Genomic DNA, 19,457 nt, shown 5'->3' on the forward strand with positions numbered 1-19,457 from the left:
GCGATGCAAATACCGACCTGTGTCACATATCAGCCGTATATTTTATCATATACACGTGACAGTATTACAATATATACCTTGAAACTCCTTGATATAGACTTTAAATCGAGCATCTTCACGTTTAATTTAAGATTCTATTGATTTATTATGAAGTGTATTTACCGAGCTTCCTGGGAGCTGCATTTCGTTTATCGTATTACACATAGAATATAGCTCTTCACTTAGCTTCTATACGGTCACAGAATATTCCTGTACAAGTGCCATCACAAACATTCGTCTAACATTTAAGTCGCATCTGCATTTATGCGCACCTATAAAATCAAAATGTGGAAAATCAAATGGGCAGAATTACAACACAAGGAGAATAAGAGCACAGAGTTCAGAAGTTTGTAATTGTTATATAATAAAAGCTAATCTATATTCATTACTATTACCTGTATGTATTTGTAATCGTCTACGTATAAAATAATTAGACGAGAAAATAAAAAATAAAAACCACTACAACACTACTCTCGCGCGCTACTTTCACACGTCCTGCACTCCTTTCAATCACTCCTTTCACTGTCAGTTGAAATCTTATATAAAAGAGTTTATTTTATGCAAACATATCTTCTCGATCAGCTCCAACGCCATCGCCGTCTTCCAAGCTTGAGAAGTTGAGGAAATGGGCCGGCCTATGCACCTCGTGATAGAATTCCTTTGGGTTCGCCAGTTGTAATTCGTACTTCATATTGGGATCATGTCTCACGCCCATGAAGTTGTAGTTCCACGAGCCTTGACTGGGTACCATAAAGAAGCCGAGGAAACGATCAGACAGAAGCATTTGCACCTTCTCGTAATGACTAGGCAAATAACCCTTCGGATTGTTGCCCTTGTCGGTGTTCTGCTTGCCCCATTCGAAACCGCTCGGAGTCAGCTTGTACGCCGTGAGCGAGCAGGAGCCGGGCGTGAAGCTGCAGGTGATAACGATGGTCTTCTCACCGTCCCAGATGGTATTCTCCGCCATAATCCGGGCGTGAGTCGATATATCCTGCGGTGAGAGTTGCGGCAGCTCATTTGGCTGCGTGTGTATCCATCCCAGCGGCTCCATCTCCTTCAAATACTGATGGTTGGGTAGCGTGTTTGGTAAGTGAACGGTCTGATGAGTTCCCCATTGCGGCGCCATCACAATACATCTGATTTCTTTCACCTATCAAACACAGAACGCGAGATTAGAGTGGATTACGGTACGAAATTACAGTTGGAGTGGAATTACATTTTAATATATAAAATAATTTAGCAATTACCTGAGGGTTGTCAGGTGGACTGATGCCGTACAAATAACCAGCTATCTGTGCTCGCAGATCGGAAATGGTGACAAATTTCTTCAGTACGTTCTTAGGCAAGATGTAAGTGTAGCCGGTCTCCTTGATGTCGTCGGACGAAACGTAGATGTGATTCGTTCTGAGATGGAGATTGGTCGCGGAGATAGCACGTACTCGCCATTCGGTCTTCGAGCTGAAGGTCTGCGTCTCGTAGTTGGATGTAGTTGCGGTGATAATCTCGTCACCGTGCTTGTTCACCGTTCGCGTGGTGGTAGCGGTCAGCTGACTCTGTTCTTTAGTCTGCTTCTCGATCTCGGCGATCTGTTGCCGTTGCGCGGACGGCGCGCTTATCTCCATGCCCAGAATGATGTCGCGGATCTCAGATTGCGTGAGCGACGCGACATTGACGTTGTTCTTCTTGCCGTAGTCCGCCAGGATTAGATCCTTCAGCTGCACTTCCACTTTGATCCATTCGTCGTCCGTCAATGACGGCCATATATGATGCGGCTCGGTGATGGTGGTCTTGTCAGGCTTGAGAACGACCTTGGTCCTCTCGGTGTTGACGTGCAGAGCGCGCAGGATCAGTATCAGTCGTGAGAACGCGGTGTAAGACGAAATGGTCTTCAACCAGTCGTCGTAAAGATTGAACAGCACCATCTGCGGCTCGGTCGCCTTTAAAATCAGATCGCCAAACTTCTCCACTTTGAGACACGCCTGGAACGGTAACTGCAACTCGGATCCCTTGATGACTATATTGGGGAAGTCCAGCAAGTGCACTTCCAGCGGATCTAACATTCCCTTTCTGGTGACGATAATCTGTTTCGGCTGTTCCTCCACTGGCAGAGAGCGAATCAGCGCAGCGACTTCTTCGGCGGTCTTCCACTTGGCCAACTGACCCAGACGCTTTTGGCCCGCCCATACAGAGGTGTGAATGATCTTCAGAAAGAGTTGTCCCGTGCGCGGATTGAAGATGAAGATCGCGCCGTTTATCGGCTTCGTCGTTAAATTGCCCTCAAAGGTTTTGTGGATCGTCACGCGATACACGTTCGTGTCGTCGACGAACCATATGATCTGATTGGAGAAGAGCTCGCCATAGTTTTGCGAGGAGAGGTAAGGCTCTGTCGGTTCAGACGAGTACAACTGCAACGCCTTGCGGATGCGTTCGCGTAACACATACAAGGCTGGATTCGCCTTCATGATCTTTGCCATGGCTTGCTGGATGAGCGGCTTGCAGCCGGGGAACCAGTTGCCGTAGGCGCTGTGCAAGTTGTATGCCAGATCGATGGCTATGAGGAGGCCGGTGGGTGATGGATAGATGGACATGTTGTCCGTGGTGTAGTCGAGGAATTTCGCACGAGCGTATCGCTCGATGTCGTGTGAATCGTAGTCGCCCCATCTCAGCTGAACGTCGATCCAATACTTTTGCGTGGTCGTGTTATCCATCACGTCTTTGGAATCGGCGAGAAGGGACGGCCGAGACACGTTCCATTTGTAGGCGGAGAAGAGTAGAATGTCGGCGCACGAGGAGTTCATCTTGTAAGACTTTCGCGGATGTATCGTTTCCTTCTGCACGGTCTCGATTTCCAGCGCGTCCAGCTCTTGATCGAACACCTGGCAGAGATCCATCACGATGGACTCGTGCACCTTTTGCCACAAGTGAGCGCGGAATATCTGGATCAACGAGATTTTTAGGGTCGGTATTTTTCCGTGCATGAATATCCCCGTCAGATCGAGCTGCACCTGGAAACCGACGTAAACGTTAGCGCGGTTGATAGTCGGTGACCACCACAGGGTGAATCGACGATTGGGAATCTGGTTGAGACCGGAACGTTGAGCGTTCGTCAGCTTCTTGTATTTCATTGACTCTTCGAAACCGGACGCCTTTTCCCAGAATAGACCTTCCCACGTCGGGAAGTAGGTGCCCTTGAACAAAGTGTGCTCCAGGATGCCTTCGACGCCGCCGAGCGCTTGAATCATGTCAGTTCGATAGTTGTTCAGATTCCACAGTTTGCCGTCGTGACGCTGATGAGTCCACCAGAACGGATTTTGCTTCAACACCTGATATTGTTTGAACTCTGTACGAATACGCCAACCCTTGTCGTAGGCCAGCGTGTGCCGATCCTTCTGGAAGAGCGTATTTATTCTGGGAATACCGCGATCCCAGCTGTCCTCGAGATCTTCCAAGGTAAGCCTGCGATTTTGCGCGTTGGCCTCTTGCCGCTTTAGGGCGTACTCCGCCCAGACGCGTTGAGAATCGATAAACTCCGATTCCCACGGTTGTATGTAACGGTACAAGTTCGGAATCAGTTGATCCTCGTCGTGACTCATGCCCGAACGGAAGTGAGTAATGCCCACGTCAGTTTGCTTCGACCATCTCAAGTCTGACTGTGGTATTAATACGTGGCCCATCGACAGCATTCCTAGACCGCCCAATTCCTTGGGCGTATAAAAGACGACAGGTGGGAAACGCGACGGCATTTTCGAATTCAGCCCGATTTTGATACGTGTCTGGATTTTATTTTCGCACTTGACTAGCAGATCCAGCAACTCTTGCGTGTTCACCACCGCCTCTCTGAAATAAGTCATTAAACCGATTAGCGCCGTATTCCACTTGTTCACGATTTTCGTGAAAGTGGTCGAGCCCGAAGCCATCAAGATCTGTCTGACGCGATTATGGAAACGCTGCAAGCTCTCGTCGTCGACACGCAAGAAGCACTGCGCCGTTCTTTCCTTTGTGATTTCATTCTGGAGATTCCAGACGCCGTCCCGATGCGTAAACTCCTCGTGTGTTGTTCTGCACTTGGGCAGAATTCTGCATTCAAAGCCGCTCATATTGAACAACAAATTGGGATTGTCCTTGCTGTAGACGCTGACAAAACTGTTCTCCCACTGAATAGTGGTGGTGGAGCGTGGTAGTCGATTCTTGATGTCCCAGAAAACGGCGCGACCCAGGTTCACGTCGTGCTTCATCAGCCTCATACGGGCGTCTCGCGGCCAACACTTCTTGTTGTTGTAGCCGACGATGTTCTCGTTGTTCGGATCAGGATGCTCAGTGAGATAACGCTGGATAAGATCTCTCGCTTCGTCAGCAGAGAAGCGCAGGAATAGATGTATTCTGTCGACGTAGCGGCAGTACAATCGAATAGGATGCGCTGTTTCGGAGGCGACGTCCTGGAACGTCAAGAAATCGTTTGGCATTTGCGGCGGACCAGCCATCTCGCTGGCTCGTTGGAGACCCAGCACCAGTAGATCTAGTACCAGTCCGTAGTATTGGGCGATGAAAGATGCGAATTGCAGTCCCCTGATAATGCCGTAACTGTTGGTGTGATTCATGTCTTTGTAATTGATGACCACGTTGTTCTTCGCAGTCATATAATCGGCGATATTATGATCGACTATCAGGCGTAACAATCTGTTGAGCAGCGTAAGATCGATCTTCTCGTACAGCTTCTCAAATTTCGATTCGAGCAACACGTTGCATTCACCCTCACCGACGTCCCACACATCCTGGAGATTGTTGATACCTTGGCACCACTTGTAAACGAGAAGCGGTGGCGGTTCCGTGTCGGCTGGTTTCACCCACGGTGGGAACAGTCGCCTCTTGTCCGCCTCGTACCACAGATATTGATCGAGGTAAGCATCCGTAATCTTTTCGAGCGGCTCCACATCGTACACAGGAATCAAATGACTGTAAAGATCCATGAATTCGATGCCAACTTCCTTGAAGGCCCTCTGCGTGAGCAAATGTCTCTTGATCCTGGATAGTGCCTCGTGTGGGTTGTCATACGCTTGTTCTATCAAGCCCAGCTCTTCTCGTTGACTTTGATTTAATCTGGATTTAACGCTGTAGGCTTCCTTCAAGCGTTCCAGAGCCAATATCAGCAGCTTCGTATCGTGCTTGTAGGATAGCGGCGGGAAGGGTATCGGCGCGAATCTTCGGGACTCCAGCCAATGCACCGAAGTAGTGAATATGGCCACAGCTTCCTCCGGCGATATGTATGGACCGTCCTTCAAGTAATTGTGTTGTCGTTCTTGCTCAGCTTTTAAGTAAAGACGCGTCAAACGGCCAAGATTCTTCTTGCATACAGTTTTATCCACCGTGGCGCCGCGCCGAATTCTCTCTCGATTGTAATGAGCCGTGTTCGTCCACCAGTCGGCTTTCATCTTGACGTAACGCAATATCATGTTCTCGATCGGAATTGGCAAGCCTGGCACCTTCCATGGAATATTCGCCTTCCAGCAACGCCAGGCCTCGCTCAGATGTTGAAGAATAGTTCGCGCCTTGTTTTGTTTTATTCCCTCAGGCATCATGTCCACTATGTCATGCATGACGGATGCTCGTAATTCGAGATCGAAGTGCGACTCAACTCGCTGCTTCGTCACCGTTTTTGCCACGCCCTTCGAGTGACGACCTTCAAATTGTCTTGATAATAGATTACCGAGCCATCTTTCCAACAGCGGAGTGATGCCTCTCATGAAGAACAACCAGACGCGCCAGCCAGGTGCCCAGAACCCGCAGCCGGGACCTTTGCCGACTGGGCCGGTATTGAAACGATAATAGATCAGATGTTTCAAGTCCTTGCACATCCTGATCTGCCGCATCAATTTGTACTTGTACCGATACATGCCGGTCAACTGACCGACGTGTGCGAAAATATATTGCAACCCGTCAGCGAGCTGAAAAGCGTCTACGTTGTTCAGTCGATATTGAACGTGAGAATCGATAATGAGCTTGGTCAAACGAAGAATCTCACGACACAGATGGAAAGCGTTACCAAAGCGCGATTTCTTTCTCTCTTTCGTCGTAAGCGTCTTGACAGGTTTCAAGTTGAAATTGTAATCCAAGTGGAGATAGTTAAGGTTCTTCCGGTGTATCAGCAGATTCAACATGTTATATCCTTGACGACACACCTGCAGACCGGCTTCCACCCAGTCTATCGTCGTTGTTTGGAAAAACTTGGTCGACTTGAACGAACGGAATAAATAGCGTTTCTTCTGCGGTTTCGGTGGCCTGTGCTTCAGAGCGTTCAGCACAAAGTATTTCAGCAATTTCTGGTAACTGACTCGCACTTTGACGGGTTGCCCAGGCGGACAATGCTCCCTGTACCACGACTTGACTAATGGGATGTCGATGGCTCTTCTCGTTCTACCGGAACGTGTGTTAAATGGTCTTGGGGCCCATAGAAGCGCTATTCCATTTGCCGTGTTATCTGTGTAAAGAGGTGTCTCCTGAAGAAACGGTTGCACCTCGCCAGGTAAAACAAAGTCTTCATCGTCCTCGATTTGCGGTTCTACCGTCTGCAACAAATTAATTAAATTAATTAATATGATACTTATCTAATTTGAAAGTTAAAAACTTACTTTCAGTGAATTCCTATGAGAGATCGGATTGATTAATGGATCGAAATAGAATGCAGGCAAGTCTGGATCTTCAGTTTTTATGTACACGACATTTGGTGCATGATACCTGTAAACGATATATTAATTAATCAACATGTACAACATGTACAAAACATGTACAACATGTAAAACTGTATAAGATTAATATTTTTATTTGAAAAAATTATAGTTCTGTAAGTGACATCAGCGGTTCCTTTTTGCGATCTTCAAAAAAGATACGAATAACAATCACTAGACTTTCTTTACCACACTGCTAGTAAGATCTTTATATACTAACACAAAGATCTCAAAACTAGTGTGGAATATGTAAAAATTTAACAATAGAAATATATTAAAAAATGTATACTACTATGACTCACCACGAAAGATGCACAAAATGAGGCATGTTGTTGTACAAGTAGGGAAACGCAATCCTATATTCTGTCCTGATAGGTTGTCTGATAATGATTTTATTTATGTCATTAAACTCGTTCCAATCTTCATCAGCAGCGTTCGAATCCTTTACCAATGGTTCGAATTTCGGTCCTCCAGGGATAGCCATATTCAGGGCTTTTGCGGTGAAAAATGACTTCGGGTCAAACAGGTAAAAGAAATTTTGATCTACCAAGTCGGTCAACAATTGGTTAGCCAAGCGGTACAGAGTGGCCATTTGGGGTAGCGTCAAGTTCCATCTTCGGTATGTGGATCCATTAACATGTCTGCAATACATTTTATCATTCAGATTCTATATTGCGTATGCAGTGAAAAAATTATATTCTCAGGAATGTCTTTTCAGCACAGCATTTCTCCAACTGGATCGCTTTTATATCAATCTCAATGACATGCGGCAATCCAGTTGTCAACTCACATGTCCAGTTGATTTCAGGACCCCTACGCTTCTCATCATTGAAGAGCAAATAGGCCGATACAACGGGTGCTTACGAAGAGGCGCTCGAGGTTAGGTTTTGGTATAGTGCACGTAACAAATGCTACACCAAATTCTGACTCCGAGCGCATTCCGAGCGCTTCTTTGTAAGCACCCAATGTGTCAAACAAATATAATTTTTTTTCCTTATAATCGTCTGTATGCGAAAACAACTTACTTTGTCCCGACTAAGGGCTTGTGTTCGTAAAACCATGACGCCACGGATTCGTCTTCCTCCGAATCGAGTTCAATTTGTATAGCTTCCAACGGTTCCACATCCAGAACGTTGTCCGCGTAATCTAGAGGAGGCTCTTCGTCATCAAAGGGTGGGAATCTCATTCTTTTGAAATGTCTACGATCTCTTTTCTCTCGTCTCATCATGATCCACATGGTGCTGAAAAAAAGTCAGAATTTTCAATACGAATATTTTACATAGTATTAAACAACGACAAGATTGTTCGTGCCTTACCCCCATTGAGCTATGTACACAGGTTCTATAACCCAAGGAATCTCATTGACGAACGTAATGGCTCCAGTAATATGATACAAGACCTTTACGTCCCTTATTTGTTCCCACGGCATAGGCATATTCTCCAACAACTTCATAACGGCATGTGGCATATACTTCAATGCCCTGCAATATAAATATATTTCGTAGAGATCTTAATTACACAGCTTTCCATACCAACTTACCCCAAGTAAACGCGCTTGTCATGTCGGTATTTTCTACTGCTCATATCGCCATGATCCCTGATGATCTTCCTTATATGCTCAGCTGGCATATCTTCCTTCTGAGCGTCTACGAATCCAAACTTCCTCTTCTCCGCAAACCGCTTCGATTGTAACTGTTGCCATTTTTGTGCTGGAGCAAACAAGATTGTCATTGTGAAAAAAATGTAAGGTAATCATCGTAACGATTGAACGTTACCTTTCTCCTGAAGCTTGTCTTCGGACAGGACTTCTGGCTGCTTAGGCATCTGAGGCAACGGCGGTCCAGCTATATGAGCCTGCATATGAGCATGATGGGCAGCTTGCGCATGGGCCGCAGCCTGAGCGTGCACCTGGGCCGCTATCTGCGCCTGCTGCTGGGCGGCCATCATCGTGGCCCATGGACCCGGGGGCAGCAAATACGGCGGGATAGACATGATTGCAGGTGTTTCCCAGCTGAAAAATACACAAGACTCAATTAACTTTTTTTCGATATAAGCCGTTCGTCACTGTATGCAGACGCGGTCAAGTATCTCGGATAAGCCGTAAACTTCGAAGTACGGCGTTGAAAACACGGATCAATCGCAAGCGTAATTTCTACCGCCGGATCTTGGAACATGTCCGACCGCACGGAAGAGATACATGTGTACAAACAATAGTACTAGTCAATACTTGATAACAAAGAGACTGCACGTACAGCTTCTTACGATATTAGTTGATTAATTCCTGCGTGACGCCATGCTGTGTAAAATCAATTTGTCGTTTGATTGATCACTTTACACCAAGTCGGCTCTTTTTCACAAGAAACGGCAACGCAATGGGCAATGGCTTCGATCTCTCTTTCTTACGACTGTGTTCGAAAACATCGAGAGGGAAAACTGACAGAGACGCACCGCTTCTTCTCTAGGAGTAGAAGAACCAATGGGCGCGTTCACCGCTTTGATAGTAATCAAACGTGATTGGCTTTTAAGCTGGCCACACACACTTTCCGTAGAACGTAATAGTAAGGTTTCGACCAATCGCATTCCGCGTTCAGCAGACCAAGCCGCTCAGTAGCAGTCGAACGTGATTGGCTCTTACTTTTAGAACCAACCAATCAACGCAGAGTGTTGATAAGACGAACTCAACAGTTGTGTCTGCTGAACGCGGCCATTGCTCGATTCGGTCGTCTGTAAAGGCCTTCCCCTCTACAAGAGGGGAATAGTCGACTCTGATTGGTGGATTTGAACAGTTTAAATTGTCAAATTTTATATTGCCAAGATAGCTATATAAATACAATAGTAAAATGTTTAATAAGCGTGTTAAAACATTAGAACATTCAACTCTAATTATCTTGACATATATAATTTTTAAAACAAGATAAAATCTTCATTCATTAATTATTATTAATATTAATTATTTAAGATGTGACAGAAATGCTAGGAAATAAATATTTTAAGGTATACTTTTCATTGTTATGCTAATGAATATAATAAAGTAAGTATAAATTGGCAGAATTCTTTAATAATTTGTCCAAAAATATAGCATTACAAAAAAATAATTGAATTATTTGGGATTGAATTATTGTAGCATGTAACATAAAACAAATAATATTTCAAAATATTGTTTTACAATCATCGAGAATGATTCACATAGCAAGGAGTATAATATATATGGTTAAATTTTGTGTGTACTTGTAAAATATTTTACAAGTTTTACCATAATATACATTCTGTCCTCTATCAAATATATTATATATTTGTCAGGTCGTTTGATATCGTTCAACACAAACATTTTTCCATACGCAATTAAAGTATACAGAATATCTTCCCAAACCATTTCGTACATTATACGGATGCGTATGTCAGATGGTGATATCATCGTATTACTGAACGAGCGTGTAATTAATTTTTAGAAACTACTTTTGCAATTTTTTGCAACATACATTTACCTCTTTTTGATATTTCTCCTCTATCAAAACCAATTTAGACAACGTCTTGATATGCTTGGGCGTAATTGTCTGATTCCTAATCCGTCTTTCCATTTCGTCTGCTACATTCATCATATGTGGTACTTTAAAAGCCCGAGCCTTTCTTATAAGATCTACCGTTGTTTTAATTTTTAATTCTTTTAATCGCTTTTCGTATTTTTTCGTCAAACATGGTATGTGTACCATGTTATTCACATTTATGTTCCGTTTATTTTCGAATAGATTAGGTTCGATTTTTACTTCGCTCGTTGATAATTGACTTTCGTTTCTTTCATAATCTTTTAGCGACACGGGCTCGATATTTAATGGCATAATAATCTTAGAATCCTGCGTAGGAGAATATATTGTTATCTCATCGCAATTGCGATCCGTTGGTTTGATCGTCTCAAGCGGAATATTGTTAATATTTTGTCCCTCAACTAACATTTCGTTATTCTGTTGATTAATTGCGGAATAATTGTCGAAATTGATGTTCTGTGGGACGCAAGATGCCGTGGGTGAGGAATATACATTGTACACAACGTTTCCTTGGTCAGGTACCGTTATCTCCTGCTGCATCTGCTGTGAATTTTTCTTATTCTTCCTCTTTTCCTCCAACCTGATGCGACGTAACATCTGCTGTACGCTCACCGATGTGTGAGGTACAAATAGCTGATTGTAAAGCAGAATAAGTCTAAGATAAGTGGAAGTGTCAAGTCTTTTGCCCATCAGATGTCGATTCGATTCGAATTCCCTCATCATACGTTGAAACATATGTACTAAACTATTTGATCGATTATTTGATTTAGATTCCGTATTGGCAATCATCAGAAGCCTGGTTTGCAATTGCAACAACTTTTTTCGCGACTGATTATATATTTTCGTATTCTTTTCGTGTTGTACCAACTTAATTTTCTCATCGTTTATACAACTATAAATCCATTGCGGATCATTCATTCCTCCTATATGTTCTGCATTAAATGTGAAACGCATTTTCTCGAGTTGCAGCAGTCTTGAATTCAGTAAGTTATACATCTTTATAGGATTTATAGGTGGAGTAGTCACGTCTATCCCATAATCTTTCTCATCATCTCGAAGGTTAAGCCAATACCTCAACAATTCATACAACTCCTCTATATATTCTTTCATTCCTAGTAAGTGTAATTGTAGATTCCGACGGTCTGTAAAGCCTATCTTCACTTCAAACTCTATTGGTTTCTCAAGCAATGTGTTAAGAAAAACCGGAGCTGCAACCTTGCGGTTTATTAAACTGTTTAACTGTTTAAAAGGTTTTCTGTTACAAAAATACATATTATTAAGATTTTTCAAAATCATTCGCGCGTCCTGGTGATTTTTGTTGCGAAAATAACCATAGGAATATATAATCTCAATAAATGTTACGTTATATACTTTGGTTTGTGTGGGCTTCGTTCTTACGGCCCAAATATTCTTTACCACAGCGTCCACAACTTCTTTTGGTAGAATATAAAAATTAATACGTGATGATAACGTGTCAATATTGGCAGAAGGTTCCACGTCTTCGGTCCTTGCATCAGAATCTTGCAAATCTATGAGCGGTGGTTCCGGTTTTGGTGGAATAGGTACTTCACATATGGATTCTTCGGAGTCGGAATTGTCTTCATCTTTATCGGTTTGTTTGGCTACACATACTCCACATTCTTCACATTTCGAAACAACATTGTACTTTGAGTCGGAATTGTCTTCATCTTTATCGGTTTGTTTGGCTACACATTCTCCACATTCTTCACATTTCGAAACAACATTGTACTTTGAATATGCTGTATTATTATGGTCTTTCTCAGAGCTTTCTTGATGTTCATTTTTCGCATATTTGGAAGATTTATCATTTTTAGAAGAATTTTCTTTGTTTTCCTTTCCTTGTGTAACTGGAAGATCTTCTGAACTTTCATTGTCACATCCATGTGCCGAAGGATTCATCTCTCTATCAGCCAATGTATGGACTTGAGTAAATTCTGTAGAGGGCATCGTCTGAGAATCCGCTGAACATCGTATATACGTATTATTGCAAATCAATTGTTCTGCAATTCAATGGAATTCTTTTTTAAAGTATTTTAATCATAAAATTCTATTAATATTTTCGACTTTTTAGTTTTACTAGCTTTACCTCCAGCGGTTTTAGATGCCAAAGGTTGCTCTTCAAATTCATGCTGCAGCCTGTCTGATTTGACATTCGTCTCAGTGATCATGCTATCAAGTTGAATCGTCCTTGGAGCATCTGTGATTCTTGAATCACCTTCAATGTCCGAATCAGTTTGAATCGAGAAATCATAATAGATTCTTTCATACAATCGAGCCTGCAACTCGCTATCATCAAAGTTATCGGTTTTGTAAAAATCTACAACATACAACCGTCATAATTAATACTTCGTTATCATAAAAATCATAATATATTTTTGATAATTGAGTGAGATAATTGCTGGTATTAAAGAATGGTAATTATGAAGAAGAGGGGGTTTCTCATCAATTTGGCTAAAACTTTACAATTTTATGTATTTTGGTGTGTAAAACATGAATCTATAAATTAAAATTGTCGCTCTCAATTAGGAAAAAAGTTATTAAGTACTAAAGTTGACAGTTGCGTGGTTAAGGTGTCTGTCATTTATTATACTTTGTATTTATAGACTTCCCAATATGCCAATTATTTTCTGCTTTAAAAAAAGCATAATAATAACTCTATTTCTATTATCTTTTTTAATCATTTAATTCAATATATTTGTGGCATATTCAGTACAACAAAACTGCAACTTTCCACATTTTCCAAAGAAAATAATAATTTATGTTTTTTGTTAAAGCAGAGAATAGTTGGAACAACTCTTCTAGCCTATAAATACAAAGTATAATAAATGACAGATATCCTAACCACGAAACTATCAACTTTAGTACTTAATAACTTTTTTCCTAATTGAAAGCGACAATTTTAACTTATAGATTCATATTTTACGCACCAAAATACACAAAATTGTCAAGTTTTAGCCAAATTGGTGAGGAAGACCCTCTCCTTCATAATTAAAAAAGAATAGTTGGTTATTCACCTTCGAACGAATTGTTCTTCCTCTCAGTGATGCCGTCTGACATGACTCCTGAATATTTCTTAGATAAATCTCGGAAGTAATTGAAAAAATTTTGATTGTAACCGACTAATACGCTATTGAAATATAATAATGAATTTTAAGGCAAGCACAAAAACGATACTCGACATTTCTGCAAGAACTGTGCCGTTGACGGCAAAACTTCCACAAACTTCTCGATGTCGATAATGTCAACATTACTAATTTTGTTTTTTCCATGGTGGAAGTATGGCCGCTTAAGATGCTAATACGGCTCTGTGATTGGCCGCGTTCAGCAGACACAACTGTTGAGTTCGTCTTATCAACACTCTGCGTCGATTGGTTGGTTCTAAAAGTAAGAGCCAATCACGTTCGACTGCTACTGAGCGGCTTGGTCTGCTGAACGCGCCCATTGGTTAATGACATCTTAAGATTGTACTTGAGATGGTCTTAAATATAAGAACCGACTATGAATACCGGCCTATACTTCCACCATGGTTTTTCCTATATCTGTTTTTATTTAAAGCCTTGAGTCCACGATGCTCGAACTGCGTCTGAGTTTCGGTTTAAGCCAATAAAACTGCTGCTTTTCTGTAAGAGCTGCAACTTGATTGGCTTATGCTCGGTGTCCACGATGCAAGAACTGTGTTTAAGTTTTGATTTAAGCCAATCAACTTGCAGCTCTTACAAAAAAGTAGCAATTTTATTGGCTTAAACCGGAACTTGGACACAGTTTTTGCATCGTGGACACCGGGCTTTAAGCCCCTTGCACAATAGGCGATAGCGATAGCGATAGCGACAGCGACAAGGTTGCCGACAAAGCTATACCTTTGTCGGCAACTTTGTCGCTGTTGCTATCGCTATCGCTATCGCCTTTAAGCCCGGTGTCCACGATGCAAGAACTGTGTCCAAGTTTCGATTTAAGCCAATCAACTTGCAGCTCTTACAGAAAAGTAGCAGTTTTATTGGCTTAAACCGAAACTTAGACACAGTTCTTGCATCGTGGACACCGGGCTTTATCCAAGGGGCCAAAAGCCCGGTGTCCACGATGCTAGAACTGTGTCCAAGTTTCGGTTTAAGCCAATCAATTTGCAGCTCTTGCAGAAAAGCAGCAGTTTCATTGGCTTAAACCGAAACTCGGACCGATTTCTAGTGTGCACAAGGCTTTACGTCCATTTCCACCAATGCAAATTAACTTTAATCTCGGTTCAATTCTCTTTTTATTTTTCTCCAACTTTTAGAACTAGAAAAGGATAAAAAGTGTGTTAAATCGAGACTAAAGTTAACCTTCATTGATAGAAATGGACATAAAAGTCTGTAACTGGATGACTGGGAGGAAAGGAATTCGTCTCTTTAATCATTCTTTAATAAAGAATAAAAAAGAAAATTGAATGAAAGAGGAGAGAAAAAAGGGGAAGGTAACGGACAAAAAAAATAATCCAGAAAGGAACAAATTATTTTATATTAAAGGTGAAGAAATAAGGAAGAAACTTCGAGTCGCTCGCTCACCCTTCAACGCGCTCTCGTGACATTTTAACGTCGCTACACGTATCTGACATATTTATTATACGTACGTGGAACGTGTGTGCTCCAGGGAGATAATATGTATATACATACATACGCACGCATGTATATATATGTACATACGTATACGCGAGCGGTCACGTCATAAGTGAATTGACAGTAATTAAACCGCGATTGACCGTGAGAAGCGGTGCGAAGGAAGGTTGGAAAGCCCCCGTAAGACCTTCCGTATTAAACTTGCTCATTACTTTCACTTCCCGCGATGATATAGGGGGGAAGAAAAAAAAAAGAAATCGTACACCGTGATCTCCGGCTGGATGTGCACGTATCGAAATTAAAGATCTCGGAGCTGAGAAGGTAAATCCCATTTACGTTGAGATCCATTGTTTCGCGTGCGGTCGCTCGCGCTCGGAGAGCCCGTGAAGGACCGATTATGTAAACGAGAACGTCCGAACGTTGTAATTGTCGAGTGGTTTTCGATGTGTTCTCACATGAAACCGTCGTCGAGACGTTCGTTCCTTCCCCGATCGTAATGTGTTATAACCGATCCCCTGGCTCCATCGGGGGATGTCACGTTGAATTTAACGAGTTCTTTTTTTGTGCACAAGTATAATTTTATGGTCGGTGCAATTATCGCGTCAATTAGAGAGCTAATTTAACATGTAAGATGAGTAAGATGAGAGCAATATGGTTACGTGCTCTTTTTTTATTGCGGTATAATTGCAAGCATGATGCGCGACATTGATTTATTAAAATGTATGGCGAGGCAACGAACGATTGGCAAATTTGTTTTCTTCTGTTACAAAATTGATTGTATTTTATAGAGGTACAATATTGCTCCTCGCACTATTTGTATTGTATGTTCTACTACGTATGCTTGCTCATCAGAAGAACGTGAACGGAATGGAGTTCCAAGTCTTCCTCGTATCAGTTCTTTATCTTCTTGTAATTTAAAATGAGCTCCATTTAGTTTTTCATGCATTGGATTTGCAATAAGAGCACATAACCTCGTAGATAGGGACTTGTATCATGTTTAGGAGTTATTTGCATTTCTAGCTTAGACTCTAGTTTCTATTCTAAATATTAATGAGAGCTGATACATTCATATAAATTTTTATCTTGCAGAGTAAGTATTAACTAAGGATAATGTAGTAAGTATTTGAATAACGTTACACTTGTTTGTCATGTAGAATGTAAGTTAGCGACCGCATGATGTCGTAGAATACAAGACTTTATCATTTCTGAGTCTCTCTCTCTGCTTTTAATTGTCGAACAAAATTCTTCAGGTGATTGTTTAACGAATATGTTTATCAGCAATGACGATGGGTTGTCTTGTCAAGAAAGGAACAGTAAATTCTAACAAGTAATCTGACCTTATATGTTTACGTTGGATAGTATTACGATTTGACCTTTGCCTGATAGTAGCTCATCCGCCATGTAACGTGTTTTTTTTTATTGATAACAACGTCAATTCTCTTTTTTTAATACTTTTAATTGCGTGTAATCATTTATTGTACGATCATTCCGTTCTGTGTTTACTACAGTAACATTATAAGTCCATTCATATAATGGAGAGAACTGGTGAACTTGAAGAATACAATTCTATATATACAATTATAAATATTGAAATTGATGCTAACCTCATTGAAGTAAATTGTTACGGAATATTGGTTTTTCTATCGCAATGAGAGAGAAGGGCTTAATTTTCTGTTATATTATTTCATTTATGCGATAATACATACAAATTTGTTACATAATATTTGTTTGTGTTGTAAGAAACAATTTGTGAGACCATAATTTTCAATAATTTTATATAAAAATAAGACCAATGTAAGGTAAATAAATTGACATTAAATATAAGTTGTTATAAATACGTTACGTTCTTTGTTTATAGATTAACCATTTGGAGAATACCATGTTGGGTAATTCTACTGCCATTCAACGTCCAAAAGATCAAGCTTCCACTAATGGAGCTCAGAGAAGCGTTAGAAGAAAGAAATCCGCTCCGGCGATGGAGCGCAATTCAAGCCATCTTCCACCCAACGCATCAAATTTGGATTCGGATCATTTAACGCTCTGGCAGCATCCAATTACAACGTTACATTATTTCTTTAGCGAAGTGTTCATAAATGTGCTTAGTTTAGCGAAGAAAACGTTGCTCTACAAACGGACTGTGTGCGCTATGATTTCGATTATAATATTATTTCTTCTGTCAGGCAGAATCTCTGGTCCCCAACAAGAGGTACGTTGGATCACTTACAACTCTAACATGTGTTTTAGAATTATTATTTTTGTATGTACTTTTTCTATTTAATTAGGCGACTTCCTTTAAAAACGTTGATATTTAGAGCTTTAAATTACGAGTGATTGAAAATGGAAGATGTTTTTTTTTTTTAATTAAGCTTTAAGGAAGGAAATAGATGATATGTACAATCATATTTCTCTATTAGTTTCAAATAGAATTCATCTTGATGTTATTTAAATTTGTAGCTCAGTTACAAAGCACATGACAATGATTTTTGTTAAAGAAAAATTGGTAATGCTCACTTGCATGTGCACGATAGCTATATTTACATTTAAATTAATTTTGGCTATTTGATAGCTTCGTATAAAGTGATTTATTCGTTTTATTTTCAGATTTTTAAATTGTGGGAAGCCAAAATTATATGGTGGTTATATTGGGTAGGATTAGGTGTATTATCAAGTGTAGGCCTTGGAACAGGTTTGCATACCTTTGTATTATACTTAGGGCCACACATAGCGGCCGTTACTATGGCAGCGTATGAATGTGGTGCTCTGAACTTTCCCGAACCACCGTACCCCGACCAAATAATATGCCCGACGAAGATCGATCCAATGTGGACGGTGGGCATATTAAATATTATGAAAAAAGTGCGCGTAGAGGCCATGCTGTGGGGAGCTGGTACCGCGCTTGGCGAATTACCGCCGTATTTCATGGCCCGAGCGGCAAGAATAAGTGGAAAACATAATAAGAATGATAATTTTGATCAAGAGGATCTGAAAGAGTTGGAAGCTTTGGAGGCGTTAGAAAATGGGGAAAACGTATCGTTTGTAATGCGTATAAAATTAAGTATGAAGCGATTCGTCGAGAAAGCCGGATTCTGGGGTATATTGGCTTGCGCATCGGTACGTATATAAGTAAACTTCGTAATATGTGTAAGAAATTCTGTGTGTTTGCAGCTATTTGATGATCTATCTTTTTTTTTATGGACGTATTGCGATAAAATTTTACAGATTCCAAATCCATTGTTCGACCTGGCTGGTTTGACATGTGGACATTATCTCATTCCATTCTGGACGTTCTTCGGTGCAACTCTTGTAGGAAAGGCTGTTGTTAAAATGCACATACAGCAATTAGCAGTGATCATAGCGTTCAATGAAGAACTTTTAGATAAATTTATTAGCTTGTTGGCAATCGTACCGTTTGTTGGTACAAAATTCCAAGAGCCATTAAAGAAATATTTCGTTGCACAGAAGCAGAAGCTGCACGATAAATCCTCTATGGTAAGTTGTCGGTTTCACGAGATACAAATGCGCTGAGGTACACACTGAGATCTACCTCTGAAATAAATAATATATTTTTTTCTGCAGGATGGAGCAACTACAATATCATGGCTGTTCGACAAATTTGTAACGTTGATGGTTTGTTATTTCCTAGTGACAATTGTTCACGCATTAGCACGAAATCATCATCGTAGACGAACTAAGCCGTCGGTCGATTGAAACTTATAAAAGACGTAGGATAGTTAGAAATATGAAATTAGTTCCACTGCAACGTATTTATACGGAGAAATATAATTTATTTTCAATGAGACAAAAAAAATATGATGCAAGGAACGTGTTAAAGTTTCACATAATTTCAGTGTTACGATAGAAACGTTTTGTACACGACGGTGCAACATTAAGTAACTTTGTCCTCTATTTCTTTTTCCGAATGTACGTTCATACGTTGTTGCAATACTTTGTAAAAGTCTGTTGCAAGGATATCCTGTTATATAGATGTCAACATGTGCGTGTGCGCGCGCGCGTGTATGAGTGTATGTGCGTGCGTGTGTGTGTATGTACATAGGTACTCACATCTTTTATAAGCAAGATTTATTGTACAGTGCATGAAACAAATATCTAACGATAATCCGCAATTTTTCTGCACAATCAATCGATATTCAAGCTTCTGCGTATTACATCGATAGCAAGGATTGAATTAAGGCATTTGCAAGTGATGAAAAAAAGAAAAATGCTGTAATCAATAAAACTAGTATCTAGCCAAATTTCTATAAGTTTTGTATACGCAATTTTAAGCACACACAGGAGTGACGGTCTCAAATTATCAACCCATTAATCTTTCGTATTAATGAAAAATGTGTAATAAACGACTGGAACACGAAATGAATCGATTATTATGAATAAAAAAAAAACGTTAAATAATACGCTTAAGATATAAATGTAAGTATGCTGTTACAAAATATTATAAAACAAAGTTTTTTTACAACGTATAAGTCTCAAATATTATAATAGAAAAAATATTGCGTAGAAAATTTGACTTGTTTCTTTTTTAACTC

At 40.7% G+C, this 19,457-nt stretch overlaps 3 protein-coding genes across 8 annotated transcripts; 1 reads left to right on the top strand and 2 right to left on the bottom strand.

The window, feature by feature from the left end:
- Positions 1 to 378: 378 nt before the first annotated feature.
- Prp8 (pre-mRNA processing factor 8) lies at positions 379 to 9,169 on the bottom strand. The gene is made up of 9 exons (XM_071794401.1): positions 9,014 to 9,169; positions 8,537 to 8,772; positions 8,302 to 8,470; positions 8,078 to 8,242; positions 7,787 to 8,002; positions 7,064 to 7,402; positions 6,666 to 6,771; positions 1,287 to 6,602; positions 379 to 1,189 (listed from the first exon to the last, which is right to left on the bottom strand). The coding sequence occupies exons 2-9, from the start codon at positions 8,751 to 8,753 to the stop codon at positions 596 to 598; spliced, it is 7,122 nt and encodes a 2,373-aa protein (XP_071650502.1). The 5' UTR covers positions 8,754 to 8,772; positions 9,014 to 9,169; the 3' UTR covers positions 379 to 595.
- A 720-nt stretch (positions 9,170 to 9,889) lies between these two features.
- On the bottom strand, positions 9,890 to 13,556 carry LOC139821846 (uncharacterized). The gene is made up of 3 exons (XM_071793204.1): positions 13,339 to 13,556; positions 12,411 to 12,641; positions 9,890 to 12,324 (listed from the first exon to the last, which is right to left on the bottom strand). The coding sequence occupies exons 1-3, from the start codon at positions 13,379 to 13,381 to the stop codon at positions 10,214 to 10,216; spliced, it is 2,385 nt and encodes a 794-aa protein (XP_071649305.1). The 5' UTR covers positions 13,382 to 13,556; the 3' UTR covers positions 9,890 to 10,213.
- A 1,074-nt stretch (positions 13,557 to 14,630) lies between these two features.
- Positions 14,631 to 19,284, top strand: LOC139821454 (vacuole membrane protein 1). 6 transcript variants are annotated; one of them, XM_071792475.1, is made up of 6 exons: positions 14,669 to 14,771; positions 16,003 to 16,028; positions 16,772 to 17,119; positions 17,515 to 18,024; positions 18,133 to 18,402; positions 18,490 to 19,284. In XM_071792475.1, exons 3-6 carry the CDS (start codon positions 16,793 to 16,795, stop codon positions 18,619 to 18,621), a joined length of 1,239 nt encoding a protein of 412 aa, XP_071648576.1. In that variant the 5' UTR covers positions 14,669 to 14,771; positions 16,003 to 16,028; positions 16,772 to 16,792; the 3' UTR covers positions 18,622 to 19,284. The 6 variants fall into 6 exon arrangements, with proteins under 6 accessions (XP_071648571.1, XP_071648576.1, XP_071648573.1 ...); XM_071792472.1 differs by lacking the exon at positions 14,669 to 14,771 and adding an exon at positions 14,800 to 15,234; XM_071792473.1 differs by lacking the exon at positions 14,669 to 14,771 and adding an exon at positions 15,262 to 15,539.
- The last annotated feature ends 173 nt before the right edge of the window (positions 19,285 to 19,457 follow it).

The sequence above is a fragment of the Temnothorax longispinosus genome, chromosome 11, assembly GCF_030848805.1.
Source record: "Temnothorax longispinosus isolate EJ_2023e chromosome 11, Tlon_JGU_v1, whole genome shotgun sequence".
NCBI classification, from domain to species: domain Eukaryota; kingdom Metazoa; phylum Arthropoda; class Insecta; order Hymenoptera; family Formicidae; genus Temnothorax; species Temnothorax longispinosus.